General features: G+C 35.7%; 1 protein-coding gene across 5 annotated transcripts in view; it reads left to right on the top strand.

Annotated features, from left to right (window-relative positions):
* The window catches only part of NAA35 (N-alpha-acetyltransferase 35, NatC auxiliary subunit), a 96843-nt gene that overhangs the window by 66542 nt on the left and 7948 nt on the right, over positions 1–22353 (top strand). For all 5 annotated transcript variants that reach the window (XM_045469004.1, XM_045469005.1, XM_045469009.1 and 2 more), the window contains exons 13-17: positions 4554–4613; positions 9181–9287; positions 17541–17607; positions 19467–19565; positions 20336–20514. In XM_045469004.1, the coding sequence (XP_045324960.1) occupies positions 4554–4613; positions 9181–9287; positions 17541–17607; positions 19467–19565; positions 20336–20514 (512 nt within the window). The remainder of the gene's footprint in view (positions 1–4553; positions 4614–9180; positions 9288–17540; positions 17608–19466; positions 19566–20335; positions 20515–22353) is intronic.

Genomic DNA, 22353 nt, shown 5'->3' on the forward strand with positions numbered 1-22353 from the left:
GAGATTAAAAGACAGACTGAAGGTTAGATAATTCACCCAAGTTTGAAGAATGGGAATTTAAACCCTGGATTCTGTCTTCAAAACTTTTGTGTGTATACACATACGTATGTACATGCATGTATACATGTATATTTTCATATAAAAATTAGATCGTGGTGCTTGTTAACCTGCTTTCTTTTATCACTAATCTCTATATCATGAACATCTTTCTTTTCATGTCAACAAATAAACATATTTCTGTATTATTCAATTGGCTACATGGTATTCCATTGTAAACATAGATCACAATTTTTTCCAGTTCATTCATATTATAGTGAGGCCCTTTTCAGCGTTTTTTTTTTTTTTTAATTTTTTTTTTTTTTTTTTTTTCAACGTTTATTTATTTTTGGGACAGAGAGAGACAGAGCATGAACGGGGGAGGGGCAGAGAGAGAGGGAGACACAGAATCGGAAACAGGCTCCAGGCTCTGAGCCATCAGCCCAGAGCCCGACGCGGGGCTCGAACTCACGGGCCGCGAGATCGTGACCTGGCTGAAGTCGGACGCTTAACCGACTGCGCCACCCAGGCGCCCCAACTTTTCAGCGTTTTAATGTTATAAACGATACTAATGGGAACATTTTTGTAGGTACACCTTTGTATCATCTGCTTCCTTCTTCCTTAAGTTATAATCCTAAACCATGAAGCTGCTGGGTTGAAGAGTATATACATTTTTACATATTTTGGGTTAATCTTCTTTATGGGTTAAAATATAGAAAAGCAATGTTAGGAAGGTAGAAAATATGCAGAATAATACTGTTGTTATTTAGACATAAGCACACTAATTTATTTTGCACAACTCTGCATAGAGATACGTAATTCCTAGCCCATGTCATTTTCCCTGTGAGGTCTTCCTTGTTGGTTCTAGGCTGCTTCTGTTCCTGTATTCCTGGAGGTGATTATTATCTCATTTACATTCCTGGAATTGAGCAGCAGCCTCTGGAATATATTTTTTCATGGTCAGCAAAGATTTGTGCTTTTGTTTATGCTTTTTCTTGTAATAACTTTGTTTTCCCTTCTAATTCTTTGTCATTAACACCAGTATGAGTCTTCATTGCTTAGTGAAACTTCCCCTGTTTGTGTCTTTGTTACCCCATTTCTGTTTGCTTTTTTTTTTTTTTTTTTTTTTTGTAGTTTTGTCCTTATTCTGTCATAAGAATCATGGCATCTTAAAGGTTGAAAAGATCATAGACATAACCCAGTTCATTTTATAGTTCATCGTATAGGTAAACAAAGTTAAGGCTTAGAGGGCTTGTAACCAAAATAGATGATTGGTTAGTGGCATATCAGGAGTTAGAGACTTTCTTATTCTTCTGCTATATCTCCTTTTTTGATTCTTAATTATGTAAATGTATATTTGTGTTCAGATTAATTGTAAGATTTTTGAAAAGAAATTGATCAATGTGAATTGGAATAAGAATAATGCAACAGTTGGAATTTGACATTCTGGCAGAAAGTTATGGATTGCCTTGTCAGAAAGTTGAATGCTGAATGACACAGCATAGCTGGGGGAGTCAGGCCTGCACTTCCAGCACTGGACATGAAGAGGGCATAGAAGGAGAAGAATCTGGCTCCCTGGAGCACTTGGGACTGGAATACGTGTTGTGGGATGAGGGAAGGTAGGGAGTAGTTGAGGCTAAGAATAGAGGAAAAGATTAAAGTTAGAGGGAGAAGGAACCAAACAGTCTGGTAGTTCTGCCTAAGAAACCGGTCACTGTTCAGATAAGGAGTAAATCTCAGTGGAAAATTGGGAAAGGACATGAGCATACACACTGAAAAGGAAGTAAATGTGAAAAAGGTATAACCTTACTAGTAATTGAAGAAATGCAGTTTATAATAACTAGATTGAAAAGTATAGCAATATTTAATGTTGATGGAGGGAAATAGTAGCTCTCCTATACTCCTGTGGCTGTCTTTCTCAGAAGTCTTAAAAATAGTGTATATCCTGACCCAGCAACTCCCATTCTAGAGATTTAGCATAAGAAAATCATCTAAGATATGTTGCGAAGATGAACTAAAGAGGTATTGGGGCGCCTGGGTGGCGCAGTCGGTTAAGCATCCGACTTCAGCCAGGTCACGATCTCGCGGTCCGTGAGTTCGAGCCCCGCGTCGGGCTCTGGGCTGATGGCTCAGAGCCTGGAGCCTGTTTCCGATTCTGTCTCCCTCTCTCTCTGCCCCTCCCCCGTTCATGCTCTGTCTCTCTCTGTCCCCAGAATAAATAAACGTTGAAAAAAAAAAAAAAAAAATTAAAAAAAAAAAAAATAAAAAAATAAAAAAAAAAGAGGTATTTGGTGCATCATCATTTGTAATCTTGAAAAACTAGAAACACTGGTGATACCACTATCCATCCTATGGGTATGTGTAGAATATATGCCACAGTGCCGTTAAAAAGCATGTTATAGAAAAATATTGACATAAGGAAATGTTTGTGAATGTCAAGTCCTGTTTCAAAAATACTTTATCCATTTTATACATTGTCACACAGAAGTGATGGTCAGACACCACGAAGTTCAGTTTTTCAAATACTGGAATAACAAATATCAAGATGTCAGTTATGACTGTAGTTTATGGTCTGCATGTTTCTGCATTTTCACATGGGTGAATATGGGTGGGGCAGTTAAATAAATGGATTAACAGTTTGGGACATGTGGCTGACTGTAGAGAAAAGATTGGAAAGGAACAGAGTAAACACAGGGGGATAATAAATTAAGAGACCGTTACTGCAGTTCAAGGGAGAGAGAATAGAAGGATGGCAGGGAGGTGATGTGAGGTTGTCAGAATTAGAGCTATGTATGAACTAAAATTGATAGCATATTGGTGATGAATTAAAATACGGGACATGAGAGAGCTTTCAGGAAGGCCCAGGGTTTCTGACTTGCAAATCTTGATACACACTGGTGCTGCTTACCGAAATGGGGAAATTCAAAGACCCTTAGTCAACTGAGGGTCTTAGTAAGGCCAATTTTGAGGTACCTTTGAAATATTTATGTAGAGATATTAAATTAGGTATTGATTATATGGATAGAACTTAGAAGTCTGTGTTCAATGTATAATTTTGGAACTATTACAAGTAGTAATCAAAGGAAGCATGAATACGGAGACAATTGTGAGGGAAGAAGTATATAGCTTGAGAAAAGAAAAATAGTCTGGAACTAAACTTTGAACCTACAGAGCAGACTGAGAAGTGACCACAGAGGAAGAAACTCATGGAAGTCAGTTAAAAGGTTTTTCAAAAAGGAAGTCCTGTCACATACTGCTGAGAGGTCAGATGAAAGAGGTGAATAAAGTCCAAAACAGATGTTGATTGGATTTGGTGTCAGACAACAGTGGTGACTAGAGTGAAGAGCCAGGCTAGCGTGTGTTGATGAAGGGGGCCTTTGAATAAGGAGAGATGATGCAGCCAACTCCTTTAGAAAGTTTGGCTGAGAAGGCAGTGGTTAAGAGTGAAATGTGGGAGCATGTGACAGTATTTTTCTTTTTAAAGATGGGAGAAAATTTTACTTAAATGTAAATGGGGAGGATATGGCAGAAAGGGAGAACTTAAATGTCAGGGGAAAACAAGGATGGATTATTGACCATGTGTATTTTTCTTTTTAAAGATGGGAGAAAATTTTACTTAAATGTAATTGGGGAGGATATGGCAGAAAGGGAGAACTTAAATATCAGGGGAAAACAAGGATGGATTATTGACCATGTGTAATGTTCTGATAAGACCAAAAGGAATGCAGTGTGTAGTACAAGTTGGGGGTCCTCCGTTGTTAAAGTGGGCAAGGTAGGATCTAGGTACAAATGTGGGTTCAGTAATAACATTCAGAGGCTGAAGCAGAGGATTGCCTGCTGGATAGATGACTTAATTTTCTTTGTAATGTTAAATGGGAGGACATCTGTGGTGGAGAACATTCACTTTGAAAAGTGTGAGCAAGGTATAAAAGTTAGTTGTTAAAAAAGTGAATTGACTAGAGAAACTTGGTAGGATTTGGCAGAGCACCCCTTTAAATTGAGGATCATGAGTCTGGAAAATACAGAAAAATATGAAAATGATAGGTAACTACTACCCTCTATAATCTACAGAAGTTAACATTTTAGTGTATTTTCTTAGCTTTTTTCTTTTATCTATGTATAAACCCATATATAGTTTTCTAAGCATATCTTTCAGGAACAGTTATATGAATCCAGTTGGCCTGGTTACGTGGTATTTATTTCTGTGAAGTAGGAAGTAAACTTCTACCATTAGTTAGGAAATTATTATTGGTACTATTATTTTCATGGTGTGCATACATAATATTTGTATACACAATTGACTATTGTTCAGTTAAAAAAAAATTAGGCTCCAAAATCCTCCATCGTCCTATTGATACAATTAGACAATTCCTATAGAAATGATTCTTAGCTCTTTGTCATATTCTAATTCTACTAGTATTTAATTTGCAGAAGGTCTGATAAAAATTGCATGCTAAATAAAACATTTCTGGCTTTTATTAATCTATTAATGACATTACTTTTTCTGTGTGTATCAGGATTTTTTCTGTGAATTTAGTGAACAATCTCCTTGTGTTCTTTCAAGATCTCTATTACAAGTAAGTTCTACATAGTATTGAAATACTTCTTTAAACATCAAATTATTTGTGTGTCGACATTATTTTATTGATTGCTGGAACAAAAGTAGATGCATTTAAAGGATGTTCAACAGTTAGTGTTATATTTTTGTGATAGAAATATTGGAATATTAGACATTCACCAAGACCATATGCTGGACTATAAAACAAACCTTAATAATTTAAAATCAGTTGAAATCATACAAAGTATTCTCTCTGACTATTTTGCAATGAAACTAGTAATCCATAAATATTTTCCAAATATTTGGAAATTAACACACTTCTAAACAACCCTTGAGCCAAAGAAGAAGTCTTGAGGATAATTTGAAAATATTTTGAACTGAATGAAAATGAAAATATAACATACAGATTCTGTGGGATATAACTGAAGCAATGCTTAGAGGAAAATTTATAGGATTAAATGTTTATATGAGAAAAAAAAGAAAATGGTTGCCAGAGGGGTTGGAGATAGGGGAATGAGTGAAATAAGTGAAAGGGATTAAGAGATACAAACTTCCAGTTATAAAATAAATAGGTCACAGGGGTGAAAAGTACAGGATGTGGAATATAGTCAATAGTATTGTAATAACTTTGGTGACAGATGGTAACTGCACTTGCCATGGTGAGCATTTCCTGGTATATAGAATTGTCAAATCACTGTGTTCTACATCTGAAACTAATATAATACTGTATGTCAACTATACTTCAATTAAATTTTTTTAAAAAGAAAGCTCTGAAAATTTAAGCTTCTGCTTTAAAAAAAAAAAGCAAATGAAACTCAAAGCAGGCAGAAGAAAAGAAATACTACAGATAAAAGCAGATATCAGTAAAATAGGAAACAGGTAAACAGTAAAGAAAATTAATGTAACTAAAATCCTGATTCTTTTGAACATATCAGTAAAATTGAAGAACCTCTAACCAGGCAGAATAAGAAAAAAAAGAAGGTATAGTACAGATGAAAATATCACAAATGAAAAAAGAAAGGACCACTGCAGACTCCATAAGGGTCTGTAAAAGGATATATGGGAAATATTATAAACAACTCTGTGTCCATAAATTCAAAATCATAGATGAAATGGACCAATTTCTTGAAGGACACTATCAAAACTCATGAAGAAACAGAGAACTTGAATGATCCTACATCTGTTAAATTGAATTCATAGTTTAATACCTTCCAACAGAGAAAATTCCAGGTCAATTCTGTACAGTCTGTTCCAAAAAATAGAAGAGGCAACAATATACATAATAAAGCCAGCATTATCTCAGTAGCAAAACCAAACAAAGACATTAAAAGCATGGAAAATTATAGGCCAGTATCCTTTATGAGCATAGATAGAACCACCTTAAAGTATTATGATATCAAATTCAGCAATATATAAAAAAAAAGATAATACATCATGACCAAATGGGCTTTATCCCAAAAATGCAAGCCTGGTTCAACCTTTGAAAATCAGTCCATGTAGGGGCACCTGGGTGGCTCAGTCAGCTAAGCATCCGGCTCTTGTTTTCGGCTCCAGTCCTGATCTCCTGGTCATGAGATTGAGCCCTACTTTGTGCTCTGCAAGGAGTATGGAGCCTGGTTGGGAGTCTGTCTCTGCCCCTCCCCTGCTTGCGCTCACTCTATCTTTCAATAAACATTTTTTATTTAAATTTTTAAATTTAAATTTATTTTTTAAATTTGTTTTTTAAATAAACATTAAAAAAAACAAACAAACAGTGTAATCCACCATACGATCAAAGTCTCATGGGGTGCCTGGGTGGCTCAGTCGGTTAAGCCTCCAACTTTGGCTCACGTCATGATCTCACGGTTCATGAGTTAGAGCCCTGTGTCCAGCTCTGTGCTGACAGCTCAGAGCCTGGAGCCTGCTTTGGATTCTGTGTCTCCAGCTCTCTCTGCCCCTCCCCCACTCACACCTTGTCTCTGTCTCTGTCTCTGTCTCTGTCTCTCTCTCTCTTAAAAATAATAAACATTAGAAAAATTAAAAAAAAAATAAAGTCTCAGTACATTCAGGAAAAGCATTTGACAAAAGTCAGCATCCATTCATGACAAAAACTCTCGTCAAAACTAGGAATAGAAGAAAACTTCCCTTAACCTGATATAGGGTATATACAAAAAACTTGCAGCTAACGTCATACTTAATGATGAAAGATTAAATCCTTTCCTCCAAAGATTGGGAGTAAAGTGAGGATGTCAGCTGTCTCACTCCTCTCTTATTCAACATACTACAGATGGCCCATGACTTAAGATGGTTCAATTTATGATTTATCGACTTTGTAACAATCTGAAAGTGATGTCCATTCAGTAGAAACCATACTTTGCATTTTGAATTTTGATCTTTTTCTGGGCTAGCAATGTGTATTATAACACTCTCTCCTGATCCTGGGCATGACCAGCAAGTTGCAGCTCCCACTCAGCTACACAATCACAAGGGTAAACAGCCTGTTTAACCATTCTGTTTTTCACTTTCGGTATCGCAGTCAATAAATTACTGGAGGTATTCAACACTTTATTATCAAATAGGCTTTGTGTTAGATGATTTTGCCCCACAGTAGGCTAATGTAAGTGTTCTGAGCACATTCAGAGTAGTCTAGGCTATAAGCTATGGTGTTCGGTATGTATTCAGATGTATTAAATGCATTGTAGCTTATTCAACTTACAATGGGTTTTGGGATGTAACCCCATTATAAGTTGATGGAGATCTGTATTGGAAATTTTAGCCAGTGAAAAAAGGCAGGAAAAGGAAACAAAAGGCATACAGCTGAACAGGGAAGAAATCATCAGCGTTTTACAGACATTATTTTCTGTGTAGAGCACCAGAATTTTTAGAGAAGTTCCTAGACCAGATGGGTGAGTTTAACAAGAGCACAGGATATGAGGTCAATATACAAAAAACAATTGTATTCTTATATACTTTCAGGGAACAATGGGATGTAAAAAATTTACCAGTACTATTTACAATAATCTCAAAAAAAACCACAAAATACTTAGATATAAATCTAATACTTGTTTGTAGACAATGCAGAAAAACTAGAAGTATTGGTGAAAGAAGTCAAAGACCTAAATAAATGGAAAGGTATATACCTTGTTTGTGGATTGGAAGAATTAATATTTTTAAGATGTTCTTCCCAAAATTGTTCTATAGATTCAAAGCAGTCTCAATAAAATCATAGCAGGATTTTTTACAGTGTTGCAAGAACAATTGGACAGACATATGCAAAAAAAAAAAATTGACTTAGAATGCATCATAAATCTAAAATGTAAGACTATAAAACTTTTACAAGAAAAGACAGGAGAAATCTTTGACTTTAGAAGGCAGAGTATTCTTAGGTATGACACCAAAAACACAATTCTTAAAAAATGGTCAGTTGATCAACTTAAAAGTATAAGTCTGTGGAAGATACTGTTAAAATGAAAAGAGACTACAGAATGGGAGAAAATATTTGCAGATCATGTGTAGTATAGGACTTGTATCATACAAAGAAATTTATAAACCTAACAGAAAACAGACAACCTAGTTTTTTTAAGATTCAACATAATTGGTACTAGGGATATGCAGATTAAAACCACAATGAAATACCACTATCTTTCTTTTCTAATATCTTTTAAAAAGAAGAAAGAAAAACTGATAATACCAAGTGCTGGTGAGGATGCATTTACTGATAATTCCATGAAGTGCTACAACCACTTTGTAAAACAATTTGGCAGATTCTTATTAAATTAAATGTACAAATCCCACTCCTGCTTAATGTTTACCTAAGAAAAGTGAAACCCAGTTTTCTCCTGGAAACCTGTATGCGAATGTTTATAGCTATTTGTTTCATGATCACCCAAAACTGGAAACAACCCAAATGGGTTAGGAAATCAAAGAAGGGATAGTATAGGAAATATTAAAATATGCTGAGGTCAGTAAGGGGAGAAAATGAAATGCAAACTATTGTTAAATAATTTATTTTAAATTTAATCATTAAATAATTTTTCCAATTTCAGGAAGCACGTATTCCAAAATGTTCATTAGAGACAAAGTTTGTCAACTAAATATTTATAGCCATTTGCTGTTTAATAACTTATGAAGCCCTCTTTCTTATATATTAGCTTATTTGACGTATTCAGACTAGTCATTTCATTTTGAGGTTTGTTTTTTTAAGTTTATTTATTTTTGAGAGAGAGGGAGAGAGAGAATTCCAAGCAGATTCCTCACTGTCCGCACAGAGCTGGACACAGGCACAATTATGAACCTGTGAAATCATGTCCTGAGTTGAAACAAGAGCCAGCTGAGCCACCCAGGTGTCCCTGGTCAGCTCATTTTGACTAGTTCACTATTATTGCCTTTGGCTTGAGAGGTATTTTTTCTTTATACACCTTCATCAGAATACATCTTAAATATAGATTAACAAGTAATAACCCATTGTGGAGGTAGTGATGCATTGATTTCCACCAGGTTTTTATGCTTCAATCTCTTCTGTTGTGTTCATGTCACAGTAATGACAGTTATATGTACAATATGTCAAGATTTTGACAGCATTACTAACACATGACATTTGTTTTAAGACTACTTTCCTGGTGGATAACAAAAAGGTCTTTGGAACCCATCTCATGCAAGACATGGTGAAAGATGCACTTCGGTCTTTTGTCAGTCCTCCGGTGCTCTCCCCAAAGTAAGTACTATGAGACTTTACATAGCGTGTACATTTCTTAAAAGCCCCAGGTCTCTGTGCTCGTTTACAGCCAAGGCATAAAAACTGTTGGAATCACATCTTCATGCAGAAAATAAATAACTCATAGTAAAATAAATTGATTTCTGCTGCATATTATTTAGATTTAAACTGAAGTTTTTGTGAGGTTGACATTAGGCTCAATATGAGAAGAAAACCTTACAAGGAATTATCAAATACAGTAAGTTGCATTGATTCTTACTGTGTGCAAAGCACTGTGTTAGGTAAGCACTTTGGGAGTAATTATAAAAAATCAGATAAGGTCTCTTAATGATCTGAGTCTAGATAAAAATAGAAAATGCAGATAATTATTTCTTAAATTATGTTCTGATAGAAACATGTTGCTTTAATAAGAGGCTGGAAAGGATTTCATACAGCAAGAAATCATCATTTGTGTTGGCATTTTAGAAAAGGAATAAAGCTTTTCCAAAGGGGACGGAAGAAAGGTGTTGTTATTTCTTAGCAAAGAAACCAGCATGTCTAAAGACATGAGCATATGAATTGTGTATTTTAGGAACAGTTAGTGGTTCAGCATTCAGTTTGTTGAATAAATCATGCCACATCTCACATAAAACTTTTTCCTCTCTTAACTTGGGTTTCTCAGAAGCAGATCCTGAGACTTAGAAAGTGTTCCCAGGAGCAGCGCCTGGTGGCTCAGTCAGTTAAGCGTCCAGCTGTTGACCTCAGCTCAGGTCATGATCTTACACTTCATGAGATCAAGCCCCTCATTGAGCTCTGCACTGGCAGTGTGGAGCCTGCTTGAGATTCTCCCTCTTTCTCTCTCTCTCTGCCCCTCCCTCCTTCCCTCCCTCCCTCCCTCCCTCCCTCCCTCTCTGTCTCTCTTTCTTTCTCTCTATCAATAAATGAACTTTAAAAGAAAAAAAAAAGAAACTGTTCCCAGGAGAAACCAGCGGTGTTGTCGGCAAGTGGGACATGCAAAGGAAAAAAAAACGTGCAGAGGTATACTTCAGGGAAAGTAACTCTGGTTATGTCCTGGTGGGAAGCTCTGGAGATAGTGTGGGTAGCACCTCAGAGTTGTTAGGGATAAAACAAAGGAGCCTGAGAATTTACCCACATACGAGTCCATTAAGGACTGACTCTGGGAGGAGGTAAATTCCCAGGCAGCCTCAGTGTTGCTTATATTCCCTGTTTCATTCACAGTAAAAGCCACAGTCCTTATGATTGAGCCTAGGAGGTCCCATACACTCTGGTCTAGACTCCTGTCCTGATGCCTCTCTGGCCTCATCTCTTACCCCACTCCCCCCATCAGCCACACTGCCCTCCTTGCTATTCCAGGAACATACAGGCTCACTCTCAGCCTACAACCTTTACACAGAGTCTGAGGTGGAGGACGTTTTACTCAGAAATCCCCAAGACTGACTGCCTCACCGCCTTCAAGTCTGTTTAACTTCATCTCAGTCAGGACTGCTTTGATCAGACTGTTTAAGAAGTACAACCTCTTCCCTGCCTCAGCCCAGCACTGGGCTGTATATAGTTCTCTCTCCTGTTAACAACGATCTTCTTACCTGCTGTATAATTTGCTCTTTCACTGTGCTTACGTGCTGTATATATACACTACATAATTCTTCATTGTGTTCATTTTTTATTTCCCTCTCGTCCTCCCCCCACTCCCGTTAGAATATGAACTCTACAAGGTCAGGGCAGGTCGTTTTGGCTCTTTGTTCACTAATGTATCACAGGTGCAAGAACACTGTCTAGCACACAGCACATGATGAATCTTTGTTGAATGAGTGAATAAATAAATGGCAGTTGGATGGTTAAGATAGTTTGGGACTTACGAGTTTTGAATGCTTTGGTAAAATTTGGTCTTTATGGTCAGTGAAGAAGTGCTCAGGTTTTTAGGAGGAAATTAGCATAGGATAGTATGTATTTTTTTATGGTGCGTAGTTTTTAATAGGAAACAAACTGGTAGTGATAAAGGAGGCAAAGTGTTGAGGTAGGCTAATTCGGTACTACAGGCAAGAAATGATAAAGGATTAAACTTTGGGATTATAAAGAAGACAGACCTGAGGAACATTTCAGAGGTAAAATTAATAGGACTTGACAACTGATTCAGCAGGGGAAGGAAAGGAATAAGAAGGTAAATAAGTTGCTTTAAAAAAAAAAAAGAAACCAGAAGCTAGTTGTTTATATTATTATATAATATTATGTTTATATTATTATATAAATATATGGTCGTGTTTGAAGTTTAGACAGTGCATAAAATGTGAAAAATAATAAAAATCCCCTGAAGTCTTAGCCTTGAGGTAACATTTTGATGACCATCACTATAGACCTCTTAGATCCCTTAGATCTGTGCTACATAGATGTATGATACACATTTGACTTTATGTAAATGGGATCATGTTAAACAAGCTGTTTTTATCATGAACTTTTAATTACTTTTTGTGGATTGCTTTCTTAAAATTTTTGTTTTTAAAATTCTTTTTTTCCCCCACTCAAAGGTACATCATGAATTGGTGTTTCAAATGATCTGATGTAGATCCAATTCTTTATAATGGTTGCCAAATATATCATAATGTGAATGTATTCTGTGCATTGGGGTTTACTGGATGGGGGCATGTGTACTTATAATAGATATTACCAGATTGCATTCTAAAAGATTGTAACAATTTGTATTTCTGTTAGCAGTATATGAGAGTGCACATTCCCTAACTCCTTTTAATTTTTTCCAGTGTGTTTAGCAGGAAACAATATCTCATTGTTATTTTAATTTGAGGATTTAATACAATATTTATTGAACATTTAGAAATACTTTTATATGAATTGTTTATATTCTTTGCCCATTAACTTTTAAGTGGTTTACTTTTTTGGAAAATTTATATGAGCTGTTTGTACATTATGAGTATCTAATATACATTGTTAAACAATAGTTATCTATCATACAGTATATAGCTCCTCATAGTATACAAGTCCTGACTAAATTATCTTTCAACTCCTTCATTTGTGATAGGCATTGCAGATTTTTTTTCCTTAAGTTTTCTTTTGCATCACAATTTTTGCCTTCTGTGTGGTAGTTTTTGCTACTAAATTTTATCCAATATTTTAGGTTTCTTGTTGGAGGTAAATCGCCCCAGCACATAGGTTGTACCTTTAGTCACTTCCAAAGATTTTTGTTCAAGGTTTTGTCCAAAGATTTTTATTCTTGTGCATTTAAGATTAAGTGGTGTGAAGATAGAAGTTCAACCTGATTTTCCTTGTAGGTAGTCTGTTGGGTGAACATCACTTACAATATAAACCATCATTTCCCACTGGATTAAAAGAAGACCACCTTTATTTTACTTGGAAATCCTTTATGTATTGAAATTTTTTTCCAGTTCCAATGATAGTGTTTTCTTTTTGTTTTGTTTTTGATGATTCTTATTATTGTGGCTTTGTCTTAAGTTTTAATATCTTGTTAAGACATGTCCTCTGGCTACATTCTTTTTCAGGATTTTGTTGACCCTTCCCTGGTTAACCCTTTATTGGGCGTGTGGTTTGCAAATATTTTCTCCCATTCTGTAGGTTGCTTTTTCATTTTGTTGATTGTTTGCTGAGCAGGAGCTTTTCAGTTTGACATAATCCCGCTGCTTATTTTTGCTTTTGTTGCCTTTGCTTTTGGTGCAAAACCAAAAAATCTTGATCCCCTATGTTTTCTTCTAATACACCAGAAACTTCAGATCTTACATACAAAAGTGGGTCTTTAATCCATTTTTGTTTGATTCTTGTGTATGGTGTAAGGGTCCAATGTCATTTCTTTTACATGTGGCTGTCCAGTTTTCCCAGTATTACTTATTGAAGAGTCTGTCTTTTCCCCATTGTATATTCTTGGCTTCTTTGTCAAAAGTTAATTGACCATATATGCATGCTTTTTTTTCCCCCTAGGCTCTCTATTCTGTTTTATTGATCTATGTGTCTGTTTTTATGCCAATAATATTCTGTTTTGAATACTGTCACTTTGGTAGTATAGTTTGAAATCTGGGAGTGTGATGCCTCCGGCTTTTTTGTTCTTTCTCAAGATTGCTTTGTTTTCAGAGTGTTTGGGGTCCCATATAAATTCTGGGGTTGTTTTCTCTATATCTGTGAAACATGCTATTTGAATTTCAGTAAGGATCGACTCTAACAATATTCTTCCAGTCCAAAAGCACAGAATATCTATTTATTTGTGTCTTCAGTTTCTTTCATGAGTGTCTTACAGTTTTCAAAAGTGTATTGATCTTTCCCCTCCTTGGTTAAATGTATTCCTAAGTACTTTATTGTTTTTGGTCCTCTTATACATGGGATTACTTTCTTAATTTCTCTGATAGTTTATTGTCAGTGTATAGAAATACAGCAGATTTTTGTATATTGATTTTTTATACCCTGCAACTTTACTCAGTTAAGTAGTCCAACAGTTTTTTGATGGAATTTTTAGGTTTTCTACATAATATGTTGTCTGCAAACAGACACTTAAAAATTATTTTAAAATTTGTAATTAAATACATCCAGTATTCAGATTTGTATAAGTGACATACACTACCATCCATTTAAACAATATTTTTCTTTGGTTTTTATATATTCACCTTTTGGAGAATTGATAAAATTTGATAAATACTTAATGCATATTTATATGAATTTATAAATTTTATCAGTTCCCTTATGTAATAAATATAATAAATTAGTACTTGTTGTTGCCAGGCCAGAACCTTTTTGGGTTCTAGGGAAAAGAAGAACACACCTGCTAACAAGGCACCTCGCATCCAGTGGGAGAGACTGAACAGTAGACAAATACATAATGTGAGTTTGTAGAAAGATAAAGGGGATAGATAGATCTCTTAGGGCATAGTTATAGAAAGCATGTGGTGAAACGTGAGTAAACTGAGGTAGTGAGCTGTGCAGAGTCAGGGTCGGGCTTCCGACAGCAACACCATGTCCTAGAGTAGAGCTGAGCTTGAATATCAAGGAGCAGCTAATTTTCACGAATTAAATTATTAGAAATACATCTAGATCAGCAGTTCTTAAGCTTTTTTGTCTTGGTACCCCTTTACATTCTTAAAAGTTATTAAAGACCCAGATAGCTTTTGTTTATATGGGTCATGTGTATTGCTACCTACTGTTTTAGAAATTAAAACAATACTTTAAAAATATTTATTAATTTTTTTAAATAGGAAACCCATTACATTAATCGAAACATTTTTGTGGAAGACAACCATGTTTTTAAGAAAAATTAGTGATAAAAGTGGCAGTTTTACATTTTTGTAGATCTGTTTTCTGTCTGTCCTAATAGAAGATAGCTGAATCATTTTGACCTGCTTCTGCTTTCAGTCTGTTAACGCATGCCATGTAGACTCCAGAAACACTTACCGTACACTTGTGAGAGAAGGAATACCAAAGGCGAATAACATCCTAATGTTATTGTGAGAATGGTTTTGACCTTGTCCCCTAGAAAGCATCCTAAAGTCACCACCCCTACCGGGGGAACCTGGGCCACATTCTGAGAGCTGCTGGCTGCCATTTCAAATCCAACTCCCCACACTCCCCCCCCCCCCCCCCCGCCCCCCAACACTCCACCCAGTCCTTTCCTCCACCTCTGGTCCTAGAGGTGTCCACTGTGCACTACAGTTTGTGTCTCTTATGAATGCTTATACACTTCACCCAAATATGTGTCCAGAAATAATACATCCATTTATTTTATATGTTTTTAGACTTCACATAAATGTTGTCACACTGTATACATCCTTTTGCAACATGATTTTTTCATTCAACATTAGGGTTTTGAAATCAACAGGTTTGATACTTCGTTCATTGAAATCCACCCTTGGAATATGTTGCAGTTTGTTTTGCTGTTTCTCTATAAATGGACATTTAAGTTCTTTCTAATTTATTACTATTGAAAACAGTGCTGTAGTGAACTTCTTTGAGTATGTCTCCTTGTGCACATAGGCTGTCTATACTTAGAACTGGAATTAATTGCTGATCGTAGGGTATGTGCATCTTCAACTTCACTAGTTTTGCCAAATTGCTTTACAAAATAATTTAACCAATTTGTATTCCAGACAACAGGGTATAAGAATTCCAGTTTTCTTAGACTTTGTGCTTTGTCATAATCAGACTCTTCAGTTTTTGACAATCTGATATGTGTGAAATAGTGTCTGTGTCTGATTTGCATCTTTCCCTTTTCTATTTAACAGTCTTCTTTAGCACTTTTATTATTACTTATTTAGGGTTAGTTACAGTTCAACCTTCATTGTTTGAAGATTCCATATTTGCAGATCTTGCTTACTTGCTAAGATATATTTGTAACCTTCAAATCATTGCTCTGCTCTCGCTGAATTCATGGACATGGGCAGAGCAACAACAACAACAAAAAAAAATTAGAGTCTCCCGATACTGAATAAGGAAACTCTCTACCTTCTTTTTCAGTTCTTATACCGTGAACAGCTCCATTAGGTGCCATGTTCTTCACATTTTTGTGCTTTTTGTTGGTGATTTCATAGTTTCAAATGACCTCCATCTGTAATGATACGCTGTCTAGTGTCCCTTAGCACAAGAAGGCTGTGGCATGCCTTTCAGAGAGAATATGTATGTTAGAGAAGCTTCACTCAGCCATGAGTTTGGTAATGAATTGGCAATATACATCACATAAAGCATCTTTAAACACATAATGCAAGGTCATGTAGTGATCTGTTGATGAAGACGGTGTCACCAGTAGCTGGCAGGAACCTAACCCAGTATTTTACCCTAGCGGCAATGTTGCCGTATTCTCTAATTCAGTGTCTGCAGCAGCTTTAAAGAATAGAACTATCATGAGTACCGGGAATTGACTGTATATATGACAGAGTTCATTGCATGATAACATGTAAATGTTATTCCACTGTTTTAGAATTCCAGTGTTAGAGATAAGAAATGTGATCCTGATCTAATTCTTTTTTTCCTTTGTTAAGTGATTGGACACTTTTCTTCTGGAAGATTGTAAAGTTTCTGGGTTTTGTTTGGTTTGGTTGGTTGGTTGGTTGGTTGGTTTTTCTGGAATTAAAGAGTTTTACCAGAATGTACGTGTCTGATTTTCAGCAACACCTGTCGGGAACTCAGTCCTTAAAGCCTCAAGTCTTCCAATGAGTAATTTTCCTTTATTTATCTCTTGTCATTTTTGCTGTGATGTGAGAAAGTTCTTCCTTGACCTTCAAGACTACAAGTGAGCATCTTTTCATCTGTTGAATTTTTAAATTTGAAAATCCTAATTTTGGGATCCAGAAAGTCTTTTTTTTTTTTTTTTTTTTTTTTTTCCTCCTTTAAGAGCTTTATTTTAATCACCTTAAGTAACTTTCTTACTTTGGAGTTAAAGATCTAGCAGACCTTCTAGTACTTCTCTTTTGCCACCACCTATTCCTGGTGTTCTGCCTCCTCTTTCTCATGGCTGCTGCGTGCATTGTCATTTTCCATTGCATGATTGTGGCTCTGTTGATCTTTGAGGCTCTGGTCAGATTGTTCAGTTATGGCAAATACTTAGAAGTAGTGAGTTGTCTGCTCCTGTCAGTGTGCCAGGGAAAAGTCTTTGCTTTTTTCCCATGTTCTTAAGTGCAAAGGCCACTGACCTCAGGGATAGAAACAAAAATAATCTTCCCATCTATTCAGCCCCCGAATTGGCTGAATTGGCTCCTCTAGAGCCAGGCAGGTAGCAGACCCTCCCAGACTGCTCAGGAAGGCTTTAGTCACTTTAATAACTGAGACAAGGAGCACCAGAAAGGAAATCACTTGATGAGGATAGAGGATGAGCTGCCAGAAATGTATAAGTGAGGATTTTGGCCAGTGGTTGGAAATGTGGATACATCTTTAAAAAATTAGGATTCTGTATAGCATTTTCTTTGTAATTATTATTATGGGTATAATCTATGAGGGTGTTAGTTGTAGAAAAATAAATAACATTGTAGTAGGGCCATGAAAAAGTAGAACTTTGGAATTTTTCTTCTCTCCTTGTTAATTTGATCTTGTTGGATCCAACTCTGTCCAAGTATAGAACTGGAAGAATTGGAAATGTACATTTGTTGTGTGAATAACACAATAATAGTGAAATATTTCTTAATCTAATGCTAACCGTGTTTAATTTAGTAAGGTATTTGGTTCCATTTTCTCTTTTTTCCAGAATTTTGGTCTGTTGGTATCCCTGCTGCTTTTTGTAGGCCAAATAGTTTGATTTTAATGAGCATTATCTTACAGGTGCTGCCTATATAATAATCACCAGGCTAAGGACTGTATTGACTCCTTTGTTACTCACTGTGTTCGGGTAAGAACTGCAGTTTGGATCGTTGTGATGGATACTTTAAAAATCGTGGGGAGTGGGGCGCCTGGGTGGCTCAGTCTGTTAAGTGTCTGGTTGTTGGTTTCGACTCAGGTCGTGATCTCATGGTTTATGAGATCAAGCCCTATATCAAGATGCCTGCTTGAGATTCCCTCTCTCCCTCTTTCTGCCCCTTTCCCGCTCACACACACACACTCTCAAATAAAATTTTAAAAAACAAAATAAAAATAAAAATTGGGTGTAATTCCTTCAGTCACATTCATTTGTGTTACTTTTTTCATCCAACAGTTCTTAGTCATTTTCCCCGAAAAAATGAAAAATTTCTGTCTGTTCTTGCACTTGAGTAGATAGCTTTCTAATGTGGAGTCTTCCTGGCAGGTCGTTAAATACTGAGGCACCTTTGATGTCCTCTCACTATAACCCCCAGGGACCACACAAGCAGTTATGACCCCCATCTGGGAAAACAGAAGTTGTTAAAATTTTTTGTAAATGTGCACAAAAACTATTTTTGACCATATGAACAAGGAATGTTTGTACCAGCCCCAGATACTTCTCTTTGTGCTACCTTAATGAACAGGATTATAGTAAAATTAAAATTACTACTTGAGACGGGAGCACAAATTTTTTTCAAATATAGGGTAATTAGGAAAAAATATAAATCGTGTAGTGGATTAAATTAATCATAAATCATTCTAATTTAATTATATAAACATTTCTTTTGGAGAACTGAAACAGTTTGGGAGGCCTAATTCCAGTTACTAAAATATAGCAAGGCACCTTGGGAGGGTGAAAGGAGAACTAAAAGGCCAGATCTCGTCTGTATCATTAACATTTTATCATTGTCAGGAAGATCACTTCACTTTTCTATAAATTCCCCCATCTTTAAGAAGTGAGGTATTAATACTGCCCCTGTACCTCATACATAGGCTAGTTATTGATCAAGTGAGATAATATCTATCAAACTGTACAAATTTAAAACAATTCTATTTGAAGGATCTTCTGATTCACATTTCTTAAATCAGAGCATCTTACCATTCGTGCATATTGTCTGATTAGTGAAGTGTTAACAATATTTTAGGATATAGAATAGGAATTGAAGAACCTTAGGGTTTATAGAGAACAGTTGACCCTTGAACAACACGGGTTTCAACTTTGCAGGTGCACTCATGTGCAGATTTTCTTCAATACGGTACTATAAATATAAATGTACTTTCTTAAGATTTTCTTAATAACAATTCCTTTTCTTTAGCTTACTTCATTGTGAGAATACAGCATATAATGCATATAACATACAAAATAGGAGTTAACTGACTGTTGATGTTTTCAGTAAGTCTTCCAGTCAACAGTTGGCTATTAGTAGTAGTTAAGTTTTGGGGGAGTCAAAAGTTATATGTGGATTTTCAACTCTGCAAGATATAAGTGCCCCTAACCCATGTGTTGTTCAGAGGTCAGCTGTATCAGCCATTACTTAAGCCTTATAATTATTCTGGTATATTTAAAGTAGCACAGAAATGTTACCCTTGAACATTGGCTTATGGCTTGAGATCCTCAGAAGAGGAAACTATTCTCTTGGAATTGTGGGAAGATATCTAAAGATTGAAGTAACATATTTTTGCCATATGAAAACAGGTTTCATTAATAGCCGCTTTCTTCTGGCTCTTGATAAAATCTTGTGTTAAGTTTCCTTAAAAAGAAATACCTATGTAAGAAATACGCATAGTCCTGATTCTTACCTCCACAGTAATTTTTTCCCCTTAAACTAGATTTTGAAAACTTAGAATGTTAATTTTCTTTAGTGTCAAGAAATTTCACATTGGCAGTTAACAAATCGTATGTATTTGCAGCCATTCTGTAGTCTTATTCAGATCCATGGACATAATCGGGCTCGACAGAGAGATAAGCTTGGTCATATTCTTGAGGAATTTGCTACCTTGCAGGATGAGGTAAGAGCCAACAAGTTGCCCTCCCTTCTAAAATTAAGCAGTTCATTTACCTTGATCAGATTTTTAAAAACAGTTCTTTGGAACAACGTTTTAACTATTTAAGTTTTTAGCATGATTAATTTACTTTTAACTTAAAATGTAACATTTCCATATATCAAAGAAAGAGTTTACAAAAAGAGAACAATAATCCAAACTGAGAAACCTCTTAAATTATTTCTTTGATAATCAGGATAAATTATAAAATATGTGTAGAATATAGTTTTATAGCAAGTTCACATTCTAACAAAAATCTTAAGACAAACCATAAGAGACTCTTAAATACAGAGAACAAAATAAGGGTTGCTGGAGGGGAGGTGGGTAGGGGGTTGGGTTAAATGGGTGATGGGCCTTAAGGAGGATACTTGTTGGGACGAGCACTGGGTGTTATATGTAAGTGATGAATCACTAAATTATATTACTAAAATTAAAATAATTAATTGATTTATTATGTAGCTGTGGAAAAGAAAATCTTATTTTTGTATTTTGTATTTTTGTATTTTTGTTTTATAAAATGTCTTTTTAGTTTAAGGAGCGTTTAGGTAAACGTTATCCATTGTGAAATGGGAAGTTTAAATGTGAATGGAACCAAAAAATGTTTTGAAAGTATAAATTCTTTAGTGACAAGTTTTATATTTTCTGTCTAAATGCTATTTTTAGCTGTTTGTCGTTTTTTTTTTATTCTTTCATTACCTTGAAACGAAAGTCCGTGTTATGACATTTTATTCTGATAGGCAGAGAAGGTTGATGCAGCCCTTCACACTATGCTGTTGAAACAGGAACCCCAAAGGCAACATTTGGCCTGTTTAGGTACCTGGGTCCTTTATCATAACCTGCGAATTATGATCCAGTATCTTCTGAGCGGCTTTGAATTGGAACTCTACAGCATGCACGAGTACTACTACATATATTGGTGAGAGAACAATTTGAGTTAAAATCGGTAGTGGGGAGCGAGTAGAGAAGATCTGAGAGAGCATCTGTAGAACAGAATATAGTTTCAGGGTACTTTTTCATTTAATGTGTTGTGGGACAATTGAAAAACATCTGTTAGAAATTAGAGCCAGATCGTCTTGAACATCTTCAAGTGCTGTAACACCATACAAATGTTTTTTCCAGCCATTTAATGTTTGTTTCCAAATTAATAAAAGTGATTCCAAAGTAAATGGATTAATTGAAGAGCTTTTTTCTGTTTCTAGGGAGAAAAATCACACACATTTAGCTCTGACTTCAGTGACAATAGGTGCTAGCTGTGGAATGTACTTAACTGAATTAAAGTTCAAAATTTGAACCAGATCTTTCCTCTGAGAAGAAATGAAGATTATCATTGGGAGCCATAACTGTTGCACACTGCCACCCTGGGGGTTTCTCTCAGCAGTTTTGAAGGAGTTCATAAGAGCTGTCCTCCTCAGCCAATAGTTCTTTGCTTTCACTTGAAGATGAAATAGAGAAACCTAGTCAGTCTGGCCATGTATGGTGGTAAATAACCAGTGTTGCTTATCACAAACAGCTAAGTTTAGTATATCTTAATAAGGTTCATCTTTTTAACTCCTATTCGAATTATTTAACAGTAATTAAGATACTGTGTATTCCTTGGAGTCATCGCTATGAAGGAAGGAAAGTAATTCTTTTTCAAGCTGACATGGTTTTGTTATCATGGCTGCCAGGGCTCCTAACTTGGTTATGAAACTTGAATTTGAACATTGAACTAAAGTAATACGAGAATAATATTATTTGCTATACCCTGTGACATTTATGTAGGTAACAACTAACTCTTACCAACAGGTGTTAATATAGCAACTTGGCATATGTTTTGTTACTAACTCACAGTAGACAAAGTATCCAAACCAGACATTTTGTGGGGGAACATGCTCAAGTTCCTTCTCTGAGGTTTGAGTCAGCTTTTGGGAAGCTTTTGTGCTCTTGATTTCTCAGAATAAAATTTATATATATATGCTTTTTGGCACAAAGAATTGGGCTCTTAATTAGCAAATAAATGATCAGATAAACACTATTAGAAACGTATCTGCATATTTGAGCAGATTCATTTCTTGTTAACGAAAAAAATTTTAGTTATGCCTATAAATACCCTTGTGGTCAACATTCATGTTAGTTTTAACTACTTTTAGTTTCAAAATTATACATTGGGCTCCAGCATTTTCACAAGATAAACGTGTTACATTGTTCATGAATATCATCCCTAAAGCATGTGGGCCCTTTAAAAATCAGCAGTGGAAAACATTGATTCTTAAACTCTGGAGTGCATCATAGTCACTTCTCAGTCCATCGAGCTCCTGGTTTAGCAGGTCTGGGATAGGCCTCCATCATTTGCATTTCTCACTAGTTCTGGCGATACTGCTGCTGGTCCGGTGATCACAATTTGAGAACCACTGGTCTAGAGTATCGGTACTTTGACTCTCCATAGATATGATTGTGTATTAATTTTGATAATGCACTTAAAAGCTCACTGAGATGTCTGATATTTGACAAGAAAAGCATGACATGTGCCAAATTATCTCCTTCACTCATATATGCCCCTCGGGTTCGATATTTGGAAGGTAGAAGGCAGCATTCGTTCTCTATAGAAATCCTCTCATTGAGTTAAGATACCCTCAGATTTTGTAGTGTATTGGGGCGGGGGGGGGATTCATTTGTATCCTGTAAAAGGATACTCTAAATGCCTTTCTTAAATTCACTGTCAACAATTATTTTCATATGAAATTGTATGCTTTTTTTTTTTTAATCAAACGAAAAT

This window comes from Leopardus geoffroyi, chromosome D4 (assembly GCF_018350155.1).
Source record: "Leopardus geoffroyi isolate Oge1 chromosome D4, O.geoffroyi_Oge1_pat1.0, whole genome shotgun sequence".
NCBI classification, from domain to species: Eukaryota; Metazoa; Chordata; class Mammalia; order Carnivora; family Felidae; genus Leopardus; species Leopardus geoffroyi.